The sequence below is a fragment of the Acanthaster planci genome, linkage group LG07 (assembly GCF_054643075.1).
Source record: "Acanthaster planci isolate LZ-2023a linkage group LG07, COTS_SCS, whole genome shotgun sequence".
NCBI lineage: Eukaryota > Metazoa > Echinodermata > Asteroidea > Valvatida > Acanthasteridae > Acanthaster > Acanthaster planci.
In genome coordinates, this window is record NC_141783.1 from 13,350,007 (window position 1) to 13,370,551 (window position 20,545).

A 20,545-nucleotide genomic window follows, 5' to 3' on the forward strand; every position below is an offset into this window, starting at 1 on the left:
TTAATTGAAAAAAGACTAAATGAATGCATTCATTCTCCAGTTTTGCAGAAATGTGAAAATTTGCAGTTAATTATGAAGGTGTTGTGTATACTGTAACTAGTGTGAGCTGACATTTGGCCTCATTTCCCTTGGAACCATTGTGTACCATATCTGTCATTTTGTCAGCTCTGTTAAAGATTTGACCTTATCTGCATGTATGTACATCATACATTTACGTGGCTGACTACATTTGTGGTTGTGCAGAGTTCCAAGTTCGGTAACAATGTAATCTCTAAATATATACAAACCTGAGGCATAGTTTGATGTAGTGCATTATATATTGATCCAGTATTGTGAGATGTCTGCATTTACCAGTGAATTTCTGCCTCTGATGGGGAATTGGGCTCAGTGATGTGTGTTTAGCAAAACCCAAACATCTTAAATACAATGATGTTCTGGTACATATGCTTACTGTACATTACATTTTGGAATATTTTAAGAGAGAGAGAGTGATTATGAAGTGACGCTTTTTTATTCTGTTTGGGGGGGAAGTGCCACAGTAACTATTGTCAGTCTTCAGGTCGTATTATTAATTGTATTTGTAATTTGTTTTTATTGGCAGACGGCTTTTAACAAACTTCAACGAATGCTGAGACACAAGTGGGACTTTGTGCTTGTTCAAGCTCAAGAACAACTCAGGTAACTTTCTGCAATACCAGATCCTCAAATCACCACGGTTTTCACCTTCACGTTAACCCATTGGCAAAATTCCCATTTTTTTCTGCTTTGGCCAAAAAGTAATAAATTTATAGCTTTATGGTTTACACAATTCTTCATACGGGAAGGGGGGGAGAGTAGCCCGCCCCAAAACCTTTCTGATCCTGTGGAAAGTATTTGTGCTGCAAGTTTACAAAAGTTGCATCCACACTCTTGTGTACAGTGTACATGTTGTACGTTAATTAGCCACATCAGAGTTTTTACGTCATGACAAAGCAAGCACTGAGCTGAGCACAGAGCAAATTATCTGACAACTAGTCCACTGGCATTGGAGTTGGACCAAATGTAACTTGTAAAGTCTTTTTTTCACTATGTTCTGTGTTAAATTTGCTGGTATGGTTCACTGGCTACACTGCAGAAACTGCACTCTACCATACATAAATTCAGGCCCATAGCCAGAATTATCAGAGCGGCAGGCCAAGGCATCTGAGGGGTTTCAAAAACCAAGAAAACGGAAACAATTTTCAGCCAACTAAACAAATCAAGCCCAAAACCCAACACGGTAACCTGGGAACAAAACTGAGAACAAAACTCACACGGGTGTTAAGTCAAATTTGGGCATCTGGCTGTACTTTAAAATCATTTAGTGTCATCATCAGAGAGGACATGTCTCCAACCATGGAGCTACATGTACATGTATTAAACATAGCTCCATGCTCCAACTTCCCCAGGAATGGCTGTAACTAGTGTTTGTGTCATTGGACAGTTAAGTTTCAGCTTTTCTCCTGGGGCACCCCAACAGTAGATGAGTGGCTTCTCTGTTTCCGCTAGCCACCAATCTACTCAAACTGTCGGTGTTCATGATTGTTACATGTACAGTGAGCATCCCCTTGCGGGTGAGGATATATGCCTTTGTAAATTCATGAGAAAAGCTTCAGATTTGGTGATTCACATGTATATGTGCCTGTACATGAAGATAAGAAGATAATGCAAGAAGCCTTTGATCTTAAGCCGTTGTGTCTTGAGGGAATTGACTTGGCAAGTTTTGTTATAATTTTTTTTTGTGCACTGTAAATGTATGAAGGCTGCAGGCTGTTGTCTTCCTTTTATTGATCTTTTACATGGTAGATCAATCAATATATACAAATCTGCTTTCAAATAATTAAGCCTACTTTAGATGCCCACTTATTTTAAAATAAAAAAGTGGTACATGTAAAGCCTGGTTTCCATATCGATGTCAGAAATGCAGAGAGTAACGCAATCAAGACGCAAACTGCAACAGGGACATATGGAAACATGCCAATGGAGGTGTTGCCAACAATGCAGACAAATGCAAATCAGCCCATGAATGATCACCAAAGTTGAGCCGGGTTCAACTTTGCTGACTGTCTGCGTCATGTAGCAGTGGTATCCCCATACAAGCATACATGTTGGCATGCCCAGAGTACAACAGTGTCCCTCTCGCTTAGTTCCCCTAATTTTTCCCATTTTTCTCCTTAATGCTTAAATATTACACCCCAGTGATCAACTAAATAGCTGACCATCAGTGAAATGCATGAAACTGGAGTACAAGTTTGGCATCATGAGGTGGTACAGTCAATCTAAAAGGGTATTTTCCACAAAAAAATCTTGAAGTTTCGGACGCCACTTTATTGCAGTTATGGGTGAAATGATGTCATGCACCGTCTTTTCCGTTTGTGTCTGCATCTTCACATCTTGTGGACTGTCTGCATTATAAACGACCATATGGAAACTAGGCTTAAATACTAGACTTGGAAGGCCTTATGAAGTCTAAATTTTCTGGTAGATTCTACATTCGTACATGTGGTCACGATGTCACAGAAATTTCACATACACTAAAAGTCTCCTCTGGGATGAGCTCGCTAGCTTTATTTACATAATCGTCAAGACCCACTTAATTTCTACTTCAGCACTGCTCGAATGCATTTTACATTTAAGCAACATTGGATGAACCCATACATGTACATGTAGCTCTGTGTTCATGCTGTAGACGTTGCACTACTCAATTTGTGTGCATAATTGAAATGGTCATGCACCACTCACGTATATGTGTGCTTCAGCATGTCTTGCTCGGAATATTTTGTCAAAGCCAAAAATCTCAAAATTGGTGGATGATGGGACAGTAGTTTTTTCATCTCATTGTGAAGGCATGGTTTTTTAGTTCTTACACATGTGTACATATCATTCAACCTGCTGGATAACGTTTCATAGAAATCTGAGGGGAAAAGGGGTGGGGGGTTACCGGTATGTCCTGCAATCCACATACTTGTAGGTACCGGTACCGGGACATGTTGTACATGTACATGTACATGTACGGTACCCAGTTTTTTGCAGCCCAGTTGTCCACTTTACATGTAAATGTCATTTTGCCACGTTAAGCTGAAATTTAGATTTCCCTTAATGAAACAAACAAAAAAAATCATACCCCCCAAAAAGACTCTTGAGTTATTACCGGTAGCAATATTACACACATGTACATGTACCTGTTATGCAGAGTCAATCAAACAGAATACTCATCTGAAGCCATGCCTTCTTACATGTCAACAAACTGACTGGTGGACCATATTGATACCCTTACACATACATGCAGTTTATAAAGCTAGTGTAAAAGACCGACAGCAATAAAGAGGAAGGTTGCAAAATAAAAGTGTATTACCAAAGAACTACCAGGATATAGATTTGTGAGGCATAATTGAAAGACTTTAATAGATTCATCATTTATTCTGGGGGGGGGGGAGGTTGGCTGCGTGTTAACACTACATGCAAGGCTCCCTTTAGAATTTTTTTTGTCTGGGGCCGAGACACATCCTTCTGTTTTGATGAATTTTCGCTGGAGATTTCTTTCCCGGTGGTAATTTGTTTACAATTTAGCTTTTCCACCTGGTTTTTGTTGATGTCAGGCTGGCCAAGCATCGGAAGAAAGCTGACAGGCTGGTTGTTGATAGCCAAGAGAAAGCCTACTGGAAGACACACAGACCTCCGGTGAGACAGAGGCTGTTTTTTATGTCACAAGAATCTCATGCCAAAGGCAAATTTTGAGTTTCCCAGAGAAAATAAAGGGCCTTTCAGAGACAACAGACAAGTTGCTGTTGATATTAAATTTATTTTGTTTGTGACATGTAACTAAGATTAATGTTCTTCCTGACCCTGCCAGATCCGGAAAAAAATTGTATTTGAAATACATGTACATGTTCATGTATTTAATACCTGTATGATAGAGGAATGAGACACCGGTATGGAGTTTGATGAGACCCTTGGAAGTTGTGCCATTGGTTTCTTTCACAGATGCAAAAAACATGTACTGTACTTTACAAGCAGCCATCCAAATCACTTGTGTGCACTAGATACATGTTCTAGTTCCAGTACCTCAAGATGCATTTGTGTGGCCCTCTTTATACTCTCTGTATTCACTAATCTAGTGCTTGAAACAGATTGAAGTGCCTTTCATGTAATATTTATGACTGCCGCAATTTTTTTTCTCAACAATGAATAATTCTCAAAAATATGTGGGATGGTGATATCTGTTGAAAATGCATGTATGCCTGTTGATTGCGCCAGTTTTTCAGTTCTTGGCGGCTTCTCGTTTTGAATTTTCGGAGTTTGTAATCCAATCCCACATGTATGCACAAGGAAGAGTTCATCAGAATTGGGTATAAGTTGGAGCAGTCCCATGGGGTCATTTGCAATTCCCTGAATGAGATACTGTAGATTATCCTAAACCAATGGAATTACTGAGAGAAAATTTACATGTACATTGCACCTAGATCCAAGTATTAAAAGGAGGTCTTGAATTTCACATTAAAACTCTGCTGGAGGTAATGAGGTAGCAGATTAAAATGTAAATTAGACAAACCTGGATACAAGAACACTGATGAATATGAATTTTAAATGGAAAGCTGTTTGCCCTGCTGATCTGTTTGGTCCTGTTGATCACACTTAATGAACATTTCTGAGGAAAAAGAATTTTTCTCTGTGATGTAATGCTCTGCTTGTCAGTAAGAGCAATCACTACATTTTTGTTTGCTTTTGGATTTCCATTTGTTAACCAATCATAATGATATTAATCCCTGTATCATAGCCTGGGCAGATCAACTCACTTGAGAAGGACATACGGAGGTCATACAGGCCCTTTGCCCTGGTTCAGAGCAAGAAGCGTACCGTAGAAGACCTGAAAAAAGAGGTAACTTCATCTGATTCTCACAAGCTCATTTGCTCTCATTCTTCTTTCAGCTGCTAAACCCATTTCTGATCCTCGTACGTGTAGCAATTGAAGAATAATCCAATTTTATTGGAACTAAGTGAAGGTAACTGGTACATACATAAATGCATGCAGTGTTCTAGCTATATACATGTATCTCCATTTTAGTGCTGGGTAAATTTTTGGATTGTTAAATGTAGCGAGCGCAGTGAGTGGAACTCTTGCGGCTCATAGCCGGAGGCTACATTATATCCCATAATTTTACATCCGAATCTCGTAGCAATGCTAAGTGGATGTTCTGAACGCTTTCTGATGCTTAAAATACAATCAAATTGGTACATTTCAGGAATGTTTCAGTTAATTTTTTAGAAATCCATGCTGGGCAACGCAGCCAATTTGAACCCGAGAGCTGAGCGGAAATTTGCAGTACCGGATGGTGCCGCCCAGTGCCGCCCACCACTGCCCACCGTAGCTGGAACACTGCATGCACGTGCTATTTCTCAGTATCATTTTCAGTATTTTGACCACTGTTGTCTTGGATGATGGGCAATCCATAATGTAAAAGATGTTTCCTGGATTTCTAAAACACCCAAGAGACTTTTCTTCAAGTCGTTATCTTTTAAAGAGGGCCTAGGCGCCAGAGCTGTGTTCTGAGTCAACATCTTCACTCGCTCCATTCTAGTTATTTTGACAACGTGTGGCCTGTTTCCACAGAACTCTCGCCAAAAGAAATAATACATGTACATATATATCTCTTGAAAATTGCCAGATGCTCTAGGATTTTCCAACCAGATTGCATGCCCCCAGTTGTTGCCTAATCCAGTTTGTGTAAACCCCAATCCTTGATTTTTTGCCATTCAACTCTCATTTTGCATAAATATGCTAGCAAGCTTATATTCATATCGTGTTGATTCCATTAAAAAAGTGAAGACACAAAAATATTTGTCAAAATGTCGTAGGTTTTAAGGAAATAATAATTGGAAAAATATCAGGAGTCCAGAGTGCATTGTATTGGCATTTGAATAAGTTTCATTCACAGTTGGTTATATTGTGCATGAAACATGTTTAAATTGCAGTGTAAGTGAATAATTACACATTTACCTGGTTATACTGGTAGAGAACGACCTGGTCTTCATTATAAACTGAGAGGACGCCAACTTATATGTGTATATGTGTGTAATTGTTTCCCCTGGATGTGAAATGCATGCTAGCCAAACTAGCACTATTTCGTCTGTTCATAAAAAAATACTGTATTCTGCAAAACAAACAGCGAGTTAATGTTTCACTCAGAGAACGTGACATCTGCTGAAATTCATGTGCATTCATTGTGTCATAATTATATTCTTTTCATACCGTATATTTAATTTCCCACATGTAAGATTAACGTGTACTTGTTTCTGCAGGTGTTGCAAAATTACGAATATACAAGACAAATAAGTCAGACGCACTGTCTAAAATAGATACATGTACTGTACATCTGTATGCCTTTCTGCTAAAGACTGCAGTCAGTCTTGCAGGCTTTTTTTTGGGTTTATTTGTTTGTTTGTTTGTTTGTGTGTTTTATTTACAACCTGCAGTAGTGTGCCAGTGGTGTAGTCAGCTGTGTACGAGTTGAACCTTTGACAGTGTGAGGCTGCTTGTGTCATTGATTTACTGTGACTCACAAAAGAAAATTTGAAAACCATGATTTTATGTTCAACCCGAAGGATACAATTTCAAGATTTTTTTTGGGGGGTGAAAAGTTTAAACATCATTTACTTTATTACAGCTCTTTCGCATGTATTAGAGCATTGATGTTTTGTGTGAAGTGAAGGATTTTAAATGGGTAACAGATTTGATGACGTATACAATGAATGATTTCAACTCGATACATGTACAAGTAGGTCATTTAAATTCAGTTACATGGTTGTGCTTTTTCCATTAGTGGTGGGTTTGTTTAGCATTACTGCTGCTACGACAGCTCAAGTCTTCACTCATTGCTGCACTGAAATATTGATTGTGTTTTTCAGCTTTGCAGCTGATGTTGGCATTTCCTATCGCATCCTCAAGTGGATTTCCTTAATTTAGCTTCTTTCCATTCTGACCTTCATGCAGTGCCATGGTAGGGCTCCATGCCCTGCCATCAGCTGGTTAATCCTCTTTTCAAGATTTTTAATCTGAGAAAAGAGCAGGTTAATGAGAGTGATAGCAAAATGGAATGATAGACTTTTCTGCAAAGTTCATGTCATTCTTCTTGTAGTCGGCTGCTTTCTTCACAGTTCTAAGAAAAAACAACTTAATTTTGGAGAAACCTTAATGTAGCTCAGAATTTCTGGGTTTTTTTTTCCAATTTGCATTTTTGCAAATGTACAGTTGTTATTGTTATCTAACTCCAACAATACAAACACCAAAAATCAGGAAAACTACGAAACCAAGCAAATAACATCAAACAAACAAGATTACACAAACTCCCAGAAACCGGCACAGAAAGCTATGTACACCAAGGACACTGACCACAGAAAGCTATGTACACCAAGGACACTGACTATGTGTGATCATAGAGCAAGAAACACTAGCTCTGCGACATGTAAGTTGTCAAGTATGGTGATACTAGAAGTTGAAGATTGTTGCATAACTCATTCATGTACATGTGTGTATACATGTATATGTATGGAAGTACAGCGTACATGTACGTCACTCAGTTTGTCATGACATCAGATGAGGAATTCAAATCTTCTCTTAGTACCCAAATTGTAATTTCATTTTGAAGTCATATCATGGCTATATTAATTTATCATGCCAAAACTTCAACATAATTACCTGCACTGCCACTCTACATGATCCTGTGTAAGGCCTCTATTATGTATGTATGTATGTAAGTGAAGTGAAATAGAAAATAATCTAGAAGATAGGTGCACGTGTATTGTTTCAGATTTCAAGATTTTAACGCAGCTTCATTAGGACAACATTGTCGAAAAGATCTAAGAACAATGACAGCATGCTGCACACAGTGCTTCAGGATGCCTCGTTATGCACCACAGAAATGTTGTTGATTTTTCTTGACCTAAAAGACCCATTTTTAGTAACACTAAGTGGAATGGGCTAGGGCTGGCTTTCTTGCCGTGGAAGCAAACTAGGTTAGAGAGACAGAACTGAATGGGTCGGCAATTGTGGTGACTGTTTAATTGTTTGCATTCTGTTGCCTTCAAGGACCTATACGTAATGTACATTGTTTGGTTGGGGTTGTGTCTTGTAATGTTGTAATGAGCATGTGGAAGTTTGTTTGTTAAAAAAAAAAGTGGGCTGATTTAACATTTTTTGCTATATTAACCACTTGCTGCCAGGGGCCTTGTTTTCGAGGACGTAGGCTTTATACATGGAGCCAGGGAACCAGAAATTGGACGAAGGGAACTGGGCCTTGTAACAAAAGACCGTAATTGGAACAGAAGACCAGGCTGCTGGGCATTACCAACATTTTTTTTCACTCTCAATGGTGGAGATAGTCCAGCCTTGTTTTGAAATAGTTTACCAGGGTTTGGGGCATTAAGAGAGAGCGGATTACCACCGGGGACAAAAGCGCTCCACCACCGCAGCAATGAGCCACACACCACTGCTACATGCTAATCTGGCCCCTATTGAAAAGAGGTCAGCAGTGCACTGTGCCAGGTTCGCGAACAAAAGAAAGTTACATAAGAAAGTTACATGTACATAACATCGCAACAATGTGGGCTCTTTTTACAAGGCTGCAGGCCTGGCTGAAATACTCGGGCGTGAACAGATTTTGTCTGTCAGACTAATGTGGCCGCCAGACAGTAATTCGTGTGGGTGTAAACATCCATTAATTGAAATGATGAATTTTTGAAGAATTTTGAAAACTGAAAATCTTGAAAAGTCCTGATTATGTGCACTGCATTTTTCAAACCACCCGGCAGCAAGTGGTTAAGACTACTAATACAATCGGAATGGGTTTTGAAATGTGGGGATTTTTTTATTACGTGCTACATTACAGAACCATTGGTCCTAACTTCCAGCTCTGTGTCGAGCTTACATAAATATGCAGTGATCAAGAACCACTTAATGTGACCAATTGCTGTGGGCCCTTTGAATGGTCTAAGAGATTCTACATTTGTAAATATTGATATGTAACACAATTTTACAACTTTTCCCGATTAAGCTTGTCTTAGAGGTTGGTTTTGTTTGTTCTTTTTTTTGGGGGGGGTTAACTGTAAAACCGATGTCTGCTTTCTGAAAGGAACTTTTTATGTTTCAATTTAACAGGTAGCTTATTTACAAAGACGGTTAGCAAAAGCCAAGATCACCACTCACAAAGCTGTCGAGGGGTAAGTACATGTACCGTTAGGCTTACCTAGTAGTCCATTAAGCAGCCAAGAGCACTCCAGTTTTGGTGCTTAAATGCCAGTGATACTTGGCATATTGCCTCTGGCATAGGTACCAAATAGACTTATTTTTCTGCTTTTCTTTTCTGTCTCATCCCCCCCTATATTCCAGGCAAGTATAATTCCTTTTGAGTTTTCCTGAGATGAAGATGGACTACATGTCATTCCATGCTTGATCAGGGTTGATTATCTGTGAGAAGAACTCTTTTTCAGAGGCTTTTGAATTTTGTCCTTATACTTGGGCACTTCCCTGCCAATAAAAACAAATCCCCCGAGTTCACCATTACAGAATTTATTGAGGAGCAGGCCCTATTTACCCTTCAACTTGACCATTTTCTGGTTTTCCACCATGGCCTTAATGGAGATGCAGTGATTTGATTTTCTGAAACTGGGCTGCAAAATAATGGAATAAGTTTGGAGTTACATATACAGGCCATAAATACCCATATTACACTACTTCTACAGTATAAGAAACTGGCAAGAGAAAGAAGAAATACTTGTAAATGAAAGGGGGTGCAATTAAAAACATGTGGTTGTGGTGACTAGACACCTGTTGTTTATGGGGATCCAAAATGTTGGGAATATGGCGAAGTTTGCACAAGTTGGTATAGATTTACACATGCACCTGTCCATTTCCACACAGGTGGTACCGGCCAGGTTACACCTGCGTGTTCCTTATTAGGCGTGGGGATCAAACACATGTTGAAAGACACACAATGTAGATGTCGAGTGCCAAAATGTTTGGACGATGGCCAAAAGCTCTTGGAGCTTGATTATAAGGTTCCTAACAGAAGAAATGTTTCCTGAAACTACGGTACCTCCACAAAATCTAGAGTCATGCATCAATGCTTAATAGCTGTTCTTATGATGTGTTCAGTTGTACACTGCTACTAGTGCTGTGCGTGTAACTGCCACATTCTGTTACTACTTGCAGGTACGAGTATCATTGCATGTTAATTAGTTGATTGTTTTTATGCAGGCTTCAATAAATATCAACTAATAACGAGAAAGACTGTGGGCATGTACGTACATGTATATTACAACAAAGCTCAGGGCCTATTCAAACAAACGTCAGACTCGCTGTCTCCACAATTCCAACCAGAGTGCAGTGTTTATTCTGTGAGGAAAGCCTTTGAGAAAGATTCTGCTTGGATCAAACCTCATTCCGTGAATATTTTCAAGCTCAGTAGAAACAGGTATAAATATTCCTACCATTTTGCTCCTGGGTAATTCCAGAAATTAGGGGTCCATTTTTTGTGTGTGTCCCTGTCACATCTGACATATGATTTTGTAAGTTTGGAAACGAATTTTCTAATTTCCAAATGTGATGAATTAATGCAAATTACCTGCCAAACAAATAGTAACAGTTCGAAATCAAATCCGGTGATATCTCCTTGTCAAATAACAAAAGTCAGATGCAACAGGGACACAAAAATGTCCCACTTTTGAAGCCCTAATTTCTGGAGTTACCCTCCTTAGTAATGGAGATAGTAGTTAGTCAGTGTGGAATTGGTTGGATCATAGAAAAACAAGTTGATGTGTTAATACCAAACAGGGCAGGGCATCTCCAGAGATTGTCTGCTTGCAGAATGTAATGCATTTGTAAGTTAATGCCTTGCAAATGTATGGAAGTGTGTGATCAATATGGCTCACTGCGGGACAGATTTTTTTTTTTTATATTAATAGTCCATGTTTGGAGTAGTTAGTCCACTGGGAATTGGTATCTCCTGTAATAGACACCTCAGGCTGAGCTTTCATTTCCCGTGGATACATGTATCAGCTCACTTGACAAAAGCGTCAATCAAGAAGAGAGAAAAAAAGATTGAGAAAAACTCCCAGAAGTCTGAGTTTTGTGTGGGTGGAGTGCAAAATGTGTTTACCAAAATGACAGTTTAAGTTATCCTCTTTTAAAAAAAGTTTTTCCTGCCTTTATGAGTAGACATTTACAGCGGTTTTAAGTTTAACACGTCTGTAGTAGATCATAATTATCACAGCTTTGACGTAGGTGGTACCGCTAAATGGGCATGTAAATGTATGTGTTGATAGTCAAGTACATGAACATGTACTGGCACATGTGTATTGCAATAATACTACGTATTAAGCTCAGGTGTGTGTACATGTACATGTACATGAAGTAGACGGGCACCTGTACATGACGTAGATGTGCACATGTATGCAGTAGATGGGCACATAAAACAGGTGCACCTCACTAAACACGTCATACGTAAACTGTTTCAATATCAATCTTAGGTGACCTCTAAGAATGCCTCTGAGAATACAATAGCTCATCCTTTTTTATTGTGGATTTTTTTCCTCCGTAAAATTTTTTTTTTTTTACAAATGAAACACAGTTTAGCTGTTTATCAAGTTCTGTATTCTCACTGGTCTGCAAATGTGAGTGGTGCCAATTGCGTTTGGCTGCATGAACTTACTTGTTCTGAACAGCAAGTCTTGATTTGGAAGTGCAGAAATTTTCAATTGAAGGAGTGAAAGTAGCCAGTTCTTGTTTTTATTTTGGAGTTGTGTTTTTCTTTTTTCCTTTTCTGTTTTTGTGGGTGGGTTGTTTTGAATTTGTACCAGGCGAGCAGCTGTTGTGCAAACGTGACAGCTGATGACCATCTTTAAAATTTTGTTCGGGGGCTTTGTGTTTTTCTTTTTGTTCTTTTGTTTTTTTGTGATTTTTTTTGGGGGGGGGTATTTAAATTGAAGCAGGTGAGCCTGTCATGCAGACCTGCCCGCTGAACCACACCACACCGGACTTGTGCCCCCACTTGCCATGCAGAATATCCCACACAAGCTGGGAATTTTGCTTGAAGCCTCATGTACACTGATGCATACTGATCCTTGTACTGTACTTCTAGTCAAGTCTGACATTTGATTCAGCATGCTGGTGCCTGGGGTAAAAAAATACCAATAACCCTACCATAGATGGCATATTGAAAAGGACGCTTCCAGCTCTGAAAACAATTAATGGAAGGATCCACTGTTGCTGATATGTGCTGCGTGGTGCACATCATAGGCCGTTGAAAACATCCGTGTGATTAATCTCGCCTGCGCTCGGCTCTTTTTGAAAAGGAAAAGCCATAATGAAATGAATGAGAAAAATTATTTCAAAATTAATTAACCCATTAGCACGTGTATTACACTGTATTAATTTACTCTGTGGAGGATTCATATTTAGCGTTGCTGTACTGTGCCCTCCAAACACTTCAATGTTCAAATGCAAGTGAATGGCCAGTCAGGGAGTCATTTGTTACACCATGTTACTGGCAGAGTGGTCTTGGGTGGTACATGGCTTCTGGTACACTTCTGGTAGTCCTTATTTGGTATAAAATTCATGGACTAGTGATTGATGACTGGCATTGAACATTCAACTTAAATGGCCGAAAGTGTTGTCTTTTCATGTGGTACAGTGTATTTCCTGTGAGCCTCTGTATATCTCTGAATTATGGAAAGGTGAGGACATATGTGCCATGCACCTTTTTGTGTCCAGGTGATTATGTTCTGGTGCTTCTCAGTTGAATGAGTGTGCTGGGTGTCTTTGTGGCCACACACAAGCACTTACTTTGAACTTGTTGACCAGGAACATATTTATGCAGTAGTACAAAAACAGTGAACCAAAGACTTTGTTCAGCAAGGCACATGGTTTGGACCTCAGTGGAAATTTACAAGAGAACACACCCCCCCCAAAAATACTGCAAATTGTTGTTTTACGATAACACGAGTTGACGCTTTCCTTGCATATTCTTCCAAATTGTCACATTAATCTAAATATTTGTCGGTTGAACATGTACATTGGTGTGTTTCTTGTTTGTTAGAATCCATCAATGCAGCTTAACACCAAATATGAACCCCCAGAAAGTGTTCAGCTACATTGGTAGATTCTAGTGAAAACAAACTAGAAACATACAGGCCACAGGCCAACAAATACTTGATTAATGAGACAATTCTGAAATCCTTTAAAGTGAATGATCAACAAGTTTGAAGCCATTGCTGTCCTCAATTCAGGTGAAGTTTCAGGAATCATTGACAGGTGGTATTCACCCATCCTTTTTCTTTTGGCTGTATGATTTTTTTTCCAATTTCATTCAGCCAATACAGATTTCAGTATCACAAAGTGAAGATTTTTTTTATTCTGGGGAAAGAAAAAAAAAGGACTACAATTATCGATACGTCCTATTTTACAAAATGACTCTGCCTGTGAAAATAAATACAACTACATTATATTAATTACATGACGTATTGGCAAATGTGTGTACTTGCATTCAGCAGAAACTTACATGTACTAGCTTTTTCAAAACACTACACAGAGAAGGAGATATAAAAGAAAGTGACGACCAAATTAGTCATGCATCGCTGATCCGCTCTTTTCTCTCCCCTGCACACATTATGGACCCACCGGGCAATAAAAATATGAACGGTATTTAAACAAGGTCACTAGATGGTTGATGTTGAAGCATTTCCTTAGCAACCACTATAAATTTCACTGGTAAATATTGATTGCCCATGGTACCTGTAATGAGTTGTCCATTTGGGGGAAATTTTTTTTAAGTTGCGCTCATCACAGTAATTGACGGAACTTTTATCCTTGGGTAGCTGTAGTCCAAAACTACTAATTTGCTCCTCATCAGACACCATGGTCGTTAGAATGCATTGTGTTCTTATTCGTATCAGGTGTTCGATTGACCATTGTACCTGCAAAAAGATCTTGATTTTGACAAGTTAAAAAACTAAATAGTACTTCAGTGTTTGACAAATGCTGGTTCACTTTTAAGGAGTTTCTGTGTTTTGTTTTTCTTTTTTTTCTACTGGCAACAAAAGTGTAGTACTTGCAAGAACAGTAGTTCTCTGTTATTTATTCATTTCATTATATTGTAGAAAAACAAACAAGTGGACCAACAGACAGACAGAATATATTGGGAGGGGATAATGAGAGAGGCAGGCACATTTTGACTTTTTAACATCTTTCAAATTTTTTGGATTTATCTTTACACTAAATGCATGATTCCACAAGATGATGCACCAAAAGATACCTGTAATCCTTGAAATTAGTGGATGCATTCATCTACGGTATCAACCTTATCTTTACACAAAATGCATGATTCCACTAGATGATGCACCAAAAGATACCTGTAATCCTTGAAATTAGTGGATGCATTCATCTACGGTATCAACCTTATCTTTACACAAAATGCATGATTCCACTAGATGATGCACCAAAAGATACCTGTAATCCTTGAAATTAGTGGATGCATTCATCTACATTATCAACCTTATCTTTACACAAAATGTATGATTCCACCAGATGATGTACCAAAAGATACCTGTAATCCTTGAAATTAGTGGATGCATTCATCTACGGTATCAACCTTATCTTTACACAAAATGTATGATTCCACTAGATGATGCACCAAAAGATACCTGTAATCCTTGAAATTAGTGGATGCATTCATCTACGGTATCAACCTTATCTTTACACAAAATGCATGATTCTACTAGATGATGCACCAAAAGATACCTGTAATCCTTGAAATTAGTGGATGCATTCATCTACATTATCAACCTTATCTTTACACAAAATGTATGATTCCACCAGATGATGTACCAAAAGATACCTGTAATCCTTGAAATTAGTGGATGCATTCATCTACGGTATCAACCTTATCTTTACACAAAATGTATGATTCCACTAGATGATGCACCAAAAGATACCTGTAATCCTTGAAATTAGTGGATGCATTCATCTACGGTATCAACCTTATCTTTACACAAAATGCATGATTCTACTAGATGATGCACCAAAAGATACCTGTAATCCTTGAAATTAGTGGATGCATTCATCTACATTATCAACCTTATCTTTACACAAAATGTATGATTCCACTAGATGATGCACCAAAAGATACCTGTAATCCTTGAAATTAGTGGATGCATTCATCTACGGTATCAACCTTATCTTTCATCCTTACTGTTTCACTTTCAGGCCACAATTAATGCACCATTTTAGCTGTGCTACAGTTGATGAAGCTTTAATATCGATCATTGTAATTTGAGAGTCAGAGTGACGCCGGGCCTTTCTTAATTCATCCTTCCCACTCCAACACCGACGACGATGATAAGAAGTACATACTGCATGTGTAATAATTATACAGACTGTGACCCTTACCCTTGTCATTGTTCAGGCTTCCATCGCCATGGCAGCATATGGCTAGAATTGGGTCGCTGCTAAACATATCTGGCATTGTAGGTGACATGTCAAAGCAAACACTAGTCTAGGTGTTACGCATACACACCTTTTCTCTGGTTGATGATTGAATAAGCAGACTCAGTTATTCACGTGGGGGAGGGGGAGTTGTTGTGTATGTAATGTGAAACTGTTAACCTTCCTTTCAACCAGCATACAAGTAAGATACTAATACCTGGCACATTTTGCGCCCATCATGTTTTCTACATGAAGTGGGTTCAGACTAAAAACTGCTGAATGTGACATTGTTCTTGGGCTCTTTCTACCAGTAGAAACAACACTTTTTAAAAAATATGTATTTGTGCTTTGACGTGGGAAAAAATGGATGATTGTTGCCTGGCATTGCGTTGTACATTATAATCAAATGCAGAGCTACAAGAGCTACTTTTTGGTGCGATTGTAATTCTTGGTTGTTGGCTTTTTTCGGTGGCATCACTTTTGGTTTTGCTTCTTTCTTTTTTTTGGGTTTCTATTTTCCCCAACTCCTCAAGGCAGGTTGGACTGTGTAAACACAGGATTGACAGGTTCCAGGCTCTAAGGAATACCTGCAGGCGTAATTAGAAACCATTCATTCCTGTCAACTGCACAGTGCCTGTACATCATGCACTCTGGCTTTTAGTGTTATTGTAAAAACCAACATCCATCCTTACAAGCACTGAAACTATGCATGGTTTAGGCTGTCCTGTAGCACATGTATGAGTAATTCATTTGACCATTCAGCTACATGTAGCTTAGGTTACATCCAAATCTGTTGGCTACCATAGGTCTAGGTCTTTGTTCTAAGGAGATGGCTGACAATAGACATAGCCAGAGCTCCGGAAGCCCATTTGGCCGGGGACACAGCCTTAGACATCTTTTTAGAGGGCACACCCACATTATGGCAAAAATTGACACTGTGCGACTGTTACATAGTGATAATAAATGGCTCTAAATCCTTGTACGTGGCTCTAAATCATTGTACATTCTCCATGCATTTGGAAAGTCTTACATGGCTTTTCTTGTTCCTACATGGAATGCTAGGATCATTAAAAATTTCTGCTGTTTTTCGACTCGTCTCTCACTCGCTGGATGCCCATCACATCTTCAGTGCACTCTATAACCATTAAGGAATCACGTACCAGTATGTAGTTAGTGATGTCAATTGGCAGGCCGGAAATCAACCCTTTTTTAGGACACTGCATATTGTAAATTGCTTGTATCTGAGTGGTGCTTGTTGATTACTGTCATCATTGGACTGTCATCTCTGTTTGTACTGTGATGACTTATCAAACAAAATCCTGACTACATGTACAGTGGTGTGCTTGTGCATGTGCCTGTCTTTCAGCCTAAAATGTCACGTTAAAGGTGCATGCATTTGTTCCATTGTTAAGGAGATTTTTTTTTTAGAGGCAAAAGACACTACACCCATGGTTATCATGACTCGCACGAAATCAGCCTTTCTGTTCCCAACATAGAGAAATGTAACGTGTTAATTCAGTTTAAATTCATGCACATGCATATATATAAATATATACATGTTCCGGTAGTATGGAAATGTTGCTTTTTTTCTACCCAGGGACCAGTAATTGTTCTTAAATTGCATTTCACCTTTTTTATGAGTTTGACTTTCACAAGGCCATCTTCACAAGGCCATTTTCAGGGCTAACAAATATTCATGGGCTTAAAAAGAGATCCCTAACAAAAAAATTAAACATGTACATTGTATACAGCCATGAAAGAGAAGGTACTGGTACCCGCATCAGCGGCCAAGCCGACGTTTCGTTTGAATTTCCTAAGAGTCATACCGTGGTAAAAAAAAACAGGCCGAATTCTAGGTCAGTGTCAGCAGTGTGAGCTTGAGATGATCCTAGCGGATATTTTGTGTTGGATAATTGGAGTACAAGCAGGCAGGGTCGGGCTGTATTCTGGTAATAAAGATCTGAACACGCTCAGTAATGATTTACAGCACACAACACTAATGATAACACACTTGGTGATGACAGAGTTACATTTTTAAATTTCAAAGACGTTATGTTGAGAGGCATTATTAAATGGCAACCATCTGTCATACAGAGGTTTTGTGAAACTGAACCAACACGAGCTTTGAACAACCTGTACAGTTAGAATTGGCAAACCTTGTGAGAGATATATTTTTGATTGCGTTACATCCGCATGTCCTACTAGATCTCCTTGATTCCTATCGGACTTGTTAGCTCATACTGGTTGATGGCAAGGTTGAATTCCCTGAATTTGATAATCCACATTTCCAGAATTGAGGTGATTTTTCTTTTAATATAGAAAGCAATTATGCCCAACTTTTCAGAATTTTTGAGGGCACAGGTAATGTGTGGACTGCACTAGAGAGGCTGTGTTCACTCATGTTTTAGGGACTTGACTGACAAGGTTTCCACCAATGAAAGTGCTGTTAACTGAATGTTGATCTGGGCATAATGTCATTATAATACACTCATCTATTTTGTGAAGGATATTAATACCGGTAAACTGATCACTTTTGTGAAGGAATCAATAAATTATAAAACCATTTTCACTAGAGGCTCCAAATCAAATAGTACACATCATTTTATACATAGTAAAGAATGGTTTATCATATCGGGTTATCCTCATCACGAGTAGGGGCATGTAATATGTTGTTCTTGGAGCTATACACTAATCTAATGACTGTAAACTGGCTCACATGCCTGTTTTTGTACACCGTCACCCCAACAACATTGATCGGCAGTTTGTACAGTTATCTAAGCCTTGGAGAACTGCACTGTCAGTTTTTTTTAATTGCCGCAGCTGAATGCTAATTACATGCAACTCACCAGAGAGCAATTCTGAAGGTGTTTTGTCCAACACAGTATGTGTAAATCATTGCATCTTTCTCAGTAGAACTGGGGTTGTTAGTTACATGTACATACATGTATGTCATACATGCTTAATGACACTGGGCACGTCTCAAATTAATGCATAAATCATCGTGTTTCAGCTAAACACTGGCGAACAAAATTGCAAATGTGGACAATGTAATGCAACGATAACAAGGGAAAAAATTAAGCCTTGTTCAAAGCTTCATGACCTGAAAATCAGTGCCTTTACATCTGACTTGCTGTGCTATTTTCTCACACTTGGAAGCAAATTGTAAGTACGATCACAAGTACATTTGCCATCATCACAATTGATTGATAAAAAAATAGATCCAAACGTACATGTAATTCCATTTGACGACTAAATCTATCAGTCTGCATTGCAGATAATGTTTTACTGTGACTTGTGTCTGTACCTCTACACTTGGCCACAAACTCAGATGGATCTTACACCGTCTCCTTCATCTTTTCCCTGTTTTTGGCTACTGTCCACATACAGGTGCACGCATACATACACTGTACATGTACATGACTTGTATGGACGCTTTGTGGGTGCATGCACGGTATCCGATTGCCAGTCAGTGACCTGCCGCTAAACTTACAATGAACTGTGACAGCTTCTCCACTCTAGTCTTCCCACGCAGTGGGCAGACAAGTCGACCACATCAGGGGCACTTTTCTGTTTCTCAAAAAGAGATGTAAGGGAAAAGAGAAATCCTGAGCTGACACTGACAGCGGTTACGCACATCACTAACTGCCCCTTAGCTGTTAACACCCCCATAGTCGTGTATGTCAGCTCCTGTCAATGATTTATCTCTTTTTTTCCTTCATTTCCTCTCTAATTGCACATGCAGGATGGTCAGACGATGCAACCGCTACGCTGAGCACGACCCGTTCTTGGCCGGGGCGCAGCCTAGCAACCCCTGGATAACAGACGACACCACAATGTGGACGCTCAACACAATGCTGTCAGTATTGCTGTGATCTCAGGAAAAAGGCTTTCAATTAACTGTGCATCATAGCTCAGGCCACTCAAATAACGGACCTGGTTATCACTGACACATATTCAAATAACGAATATGTGTTGAACTGATGCATGCAGGAAAGTTTTTTTTTTTTTTCTTAAATTTAAGAACATTCACACTCATTGTTAACCACCAAGGAAAGCCCCAAAACAAGAACAAAATTTTGAGTGGCCTTTGCACTAAACAAGCTACTATTGTTAGTGTGCGTGGGTGCGGCAGTGTTGTCATGTGATATTGCACTCATTTGACTTTGTAGTAATAGTTAAGAGAAATGTAAGCAAGAGGGTTTTTCACTGTCATTTGACTTTAAATGAATAGTATGAAGTTTATTCACCCAGGCATTGTCAATGTTTCTGATTTTTTTTGTAATCATTAGTTATAATGCTCATGAGATTATTTCTTAATTCTTGATGTCAGTGATAACGTGACTGTTAATGTTTAAGAAGTACCATGTTAAATCTTGTGAATATCTAAAATTATATTAAAATTTTCTATTATAAAATGTGAGTTTTCCAGAATGACGTTTTGAAGAACAAGTAAAGAAAATGGAGAGAAACACCGAAGGCAACATCTGAAATAACCCAAATAAAACAGCTAATTTTGTTTATGTGGCAATCGGTTTTACAGTTTTACACAGTAGCATACAGTAGTTCCAGAGATAAAAAGCTCTTCACATTCTGAGCCGGGGAGGGGCTGGTAAGGTTATGCCCATAAGAACATGTCAACCTCTTGATAACAGTGCTCCCCATTGTCCCATTTGTATCTCCAGGGTGGACACACCCACCGAGAGACGGGTCCGTCGGTGGTGCATCAGCCTACGGGAGCTCCTGCGCGACGCCACAGGCCGGCATGAGTTTGAGATGTTCCTAAAGAAAGAGTACAGCCAGGAAAACATCCGCTTCTGGCAGGCCTGTGAGCAGCTGAAATATGCTCCACAGTCGTCGGTGCCGGAGCAGGTGCATGAGATATACAGGTGATTTGTCTTTCCTCCCCATATCCATTGAAAAAAAATGACCAGAGACGTGTTTGTACTCCGGAGAATCAAAGGCTATCCATGAAGAAGAGTGCTATTTAGCTACTTCAAGTGCCTGTAGACAGGTAGAAGATTCAGTGTGCAGTGATCAGTTTACATTGTGGAT

At 39.1% G+C, this 20,545-nt stretch overlaps 1 protein-coding gene across 1 annotated transcript in view; it reads left to right on the forward strand.

The window, feature by feature from the left end:
- Positions 1–20,545, forward strand: part of LOC110981810 (regulator of G protein signaling 9-like) — a 51,067-nt gene that overhangs the window by 22,544 nt on the left and 7,978 nt on the right. The window contains exons 5-10 of the mRNA XM_022239749.2: positions 602–678; positions 3,618–3,699; positions 4,796–4,897; positions 9,173–9,234; positions 19,236–19,349; positions 20,176–20,379. Coding sequence (XP_022095441.1) covers positions 602–678; positions 3,618–3,699; positions 4,796–4,897; positions 9,173–9,234; positions 19,236–19,349; positions 20,176–20,379 — 641 coding nt within the window. The remainder of the gene's footprint in view (positions 1–601; positions 679–3,617; positions 3,700–4,795; positions 4,898–9,172; positions 9,235–19,235; positions 19,350–20,175; positions 20,380–20,545) is intronic.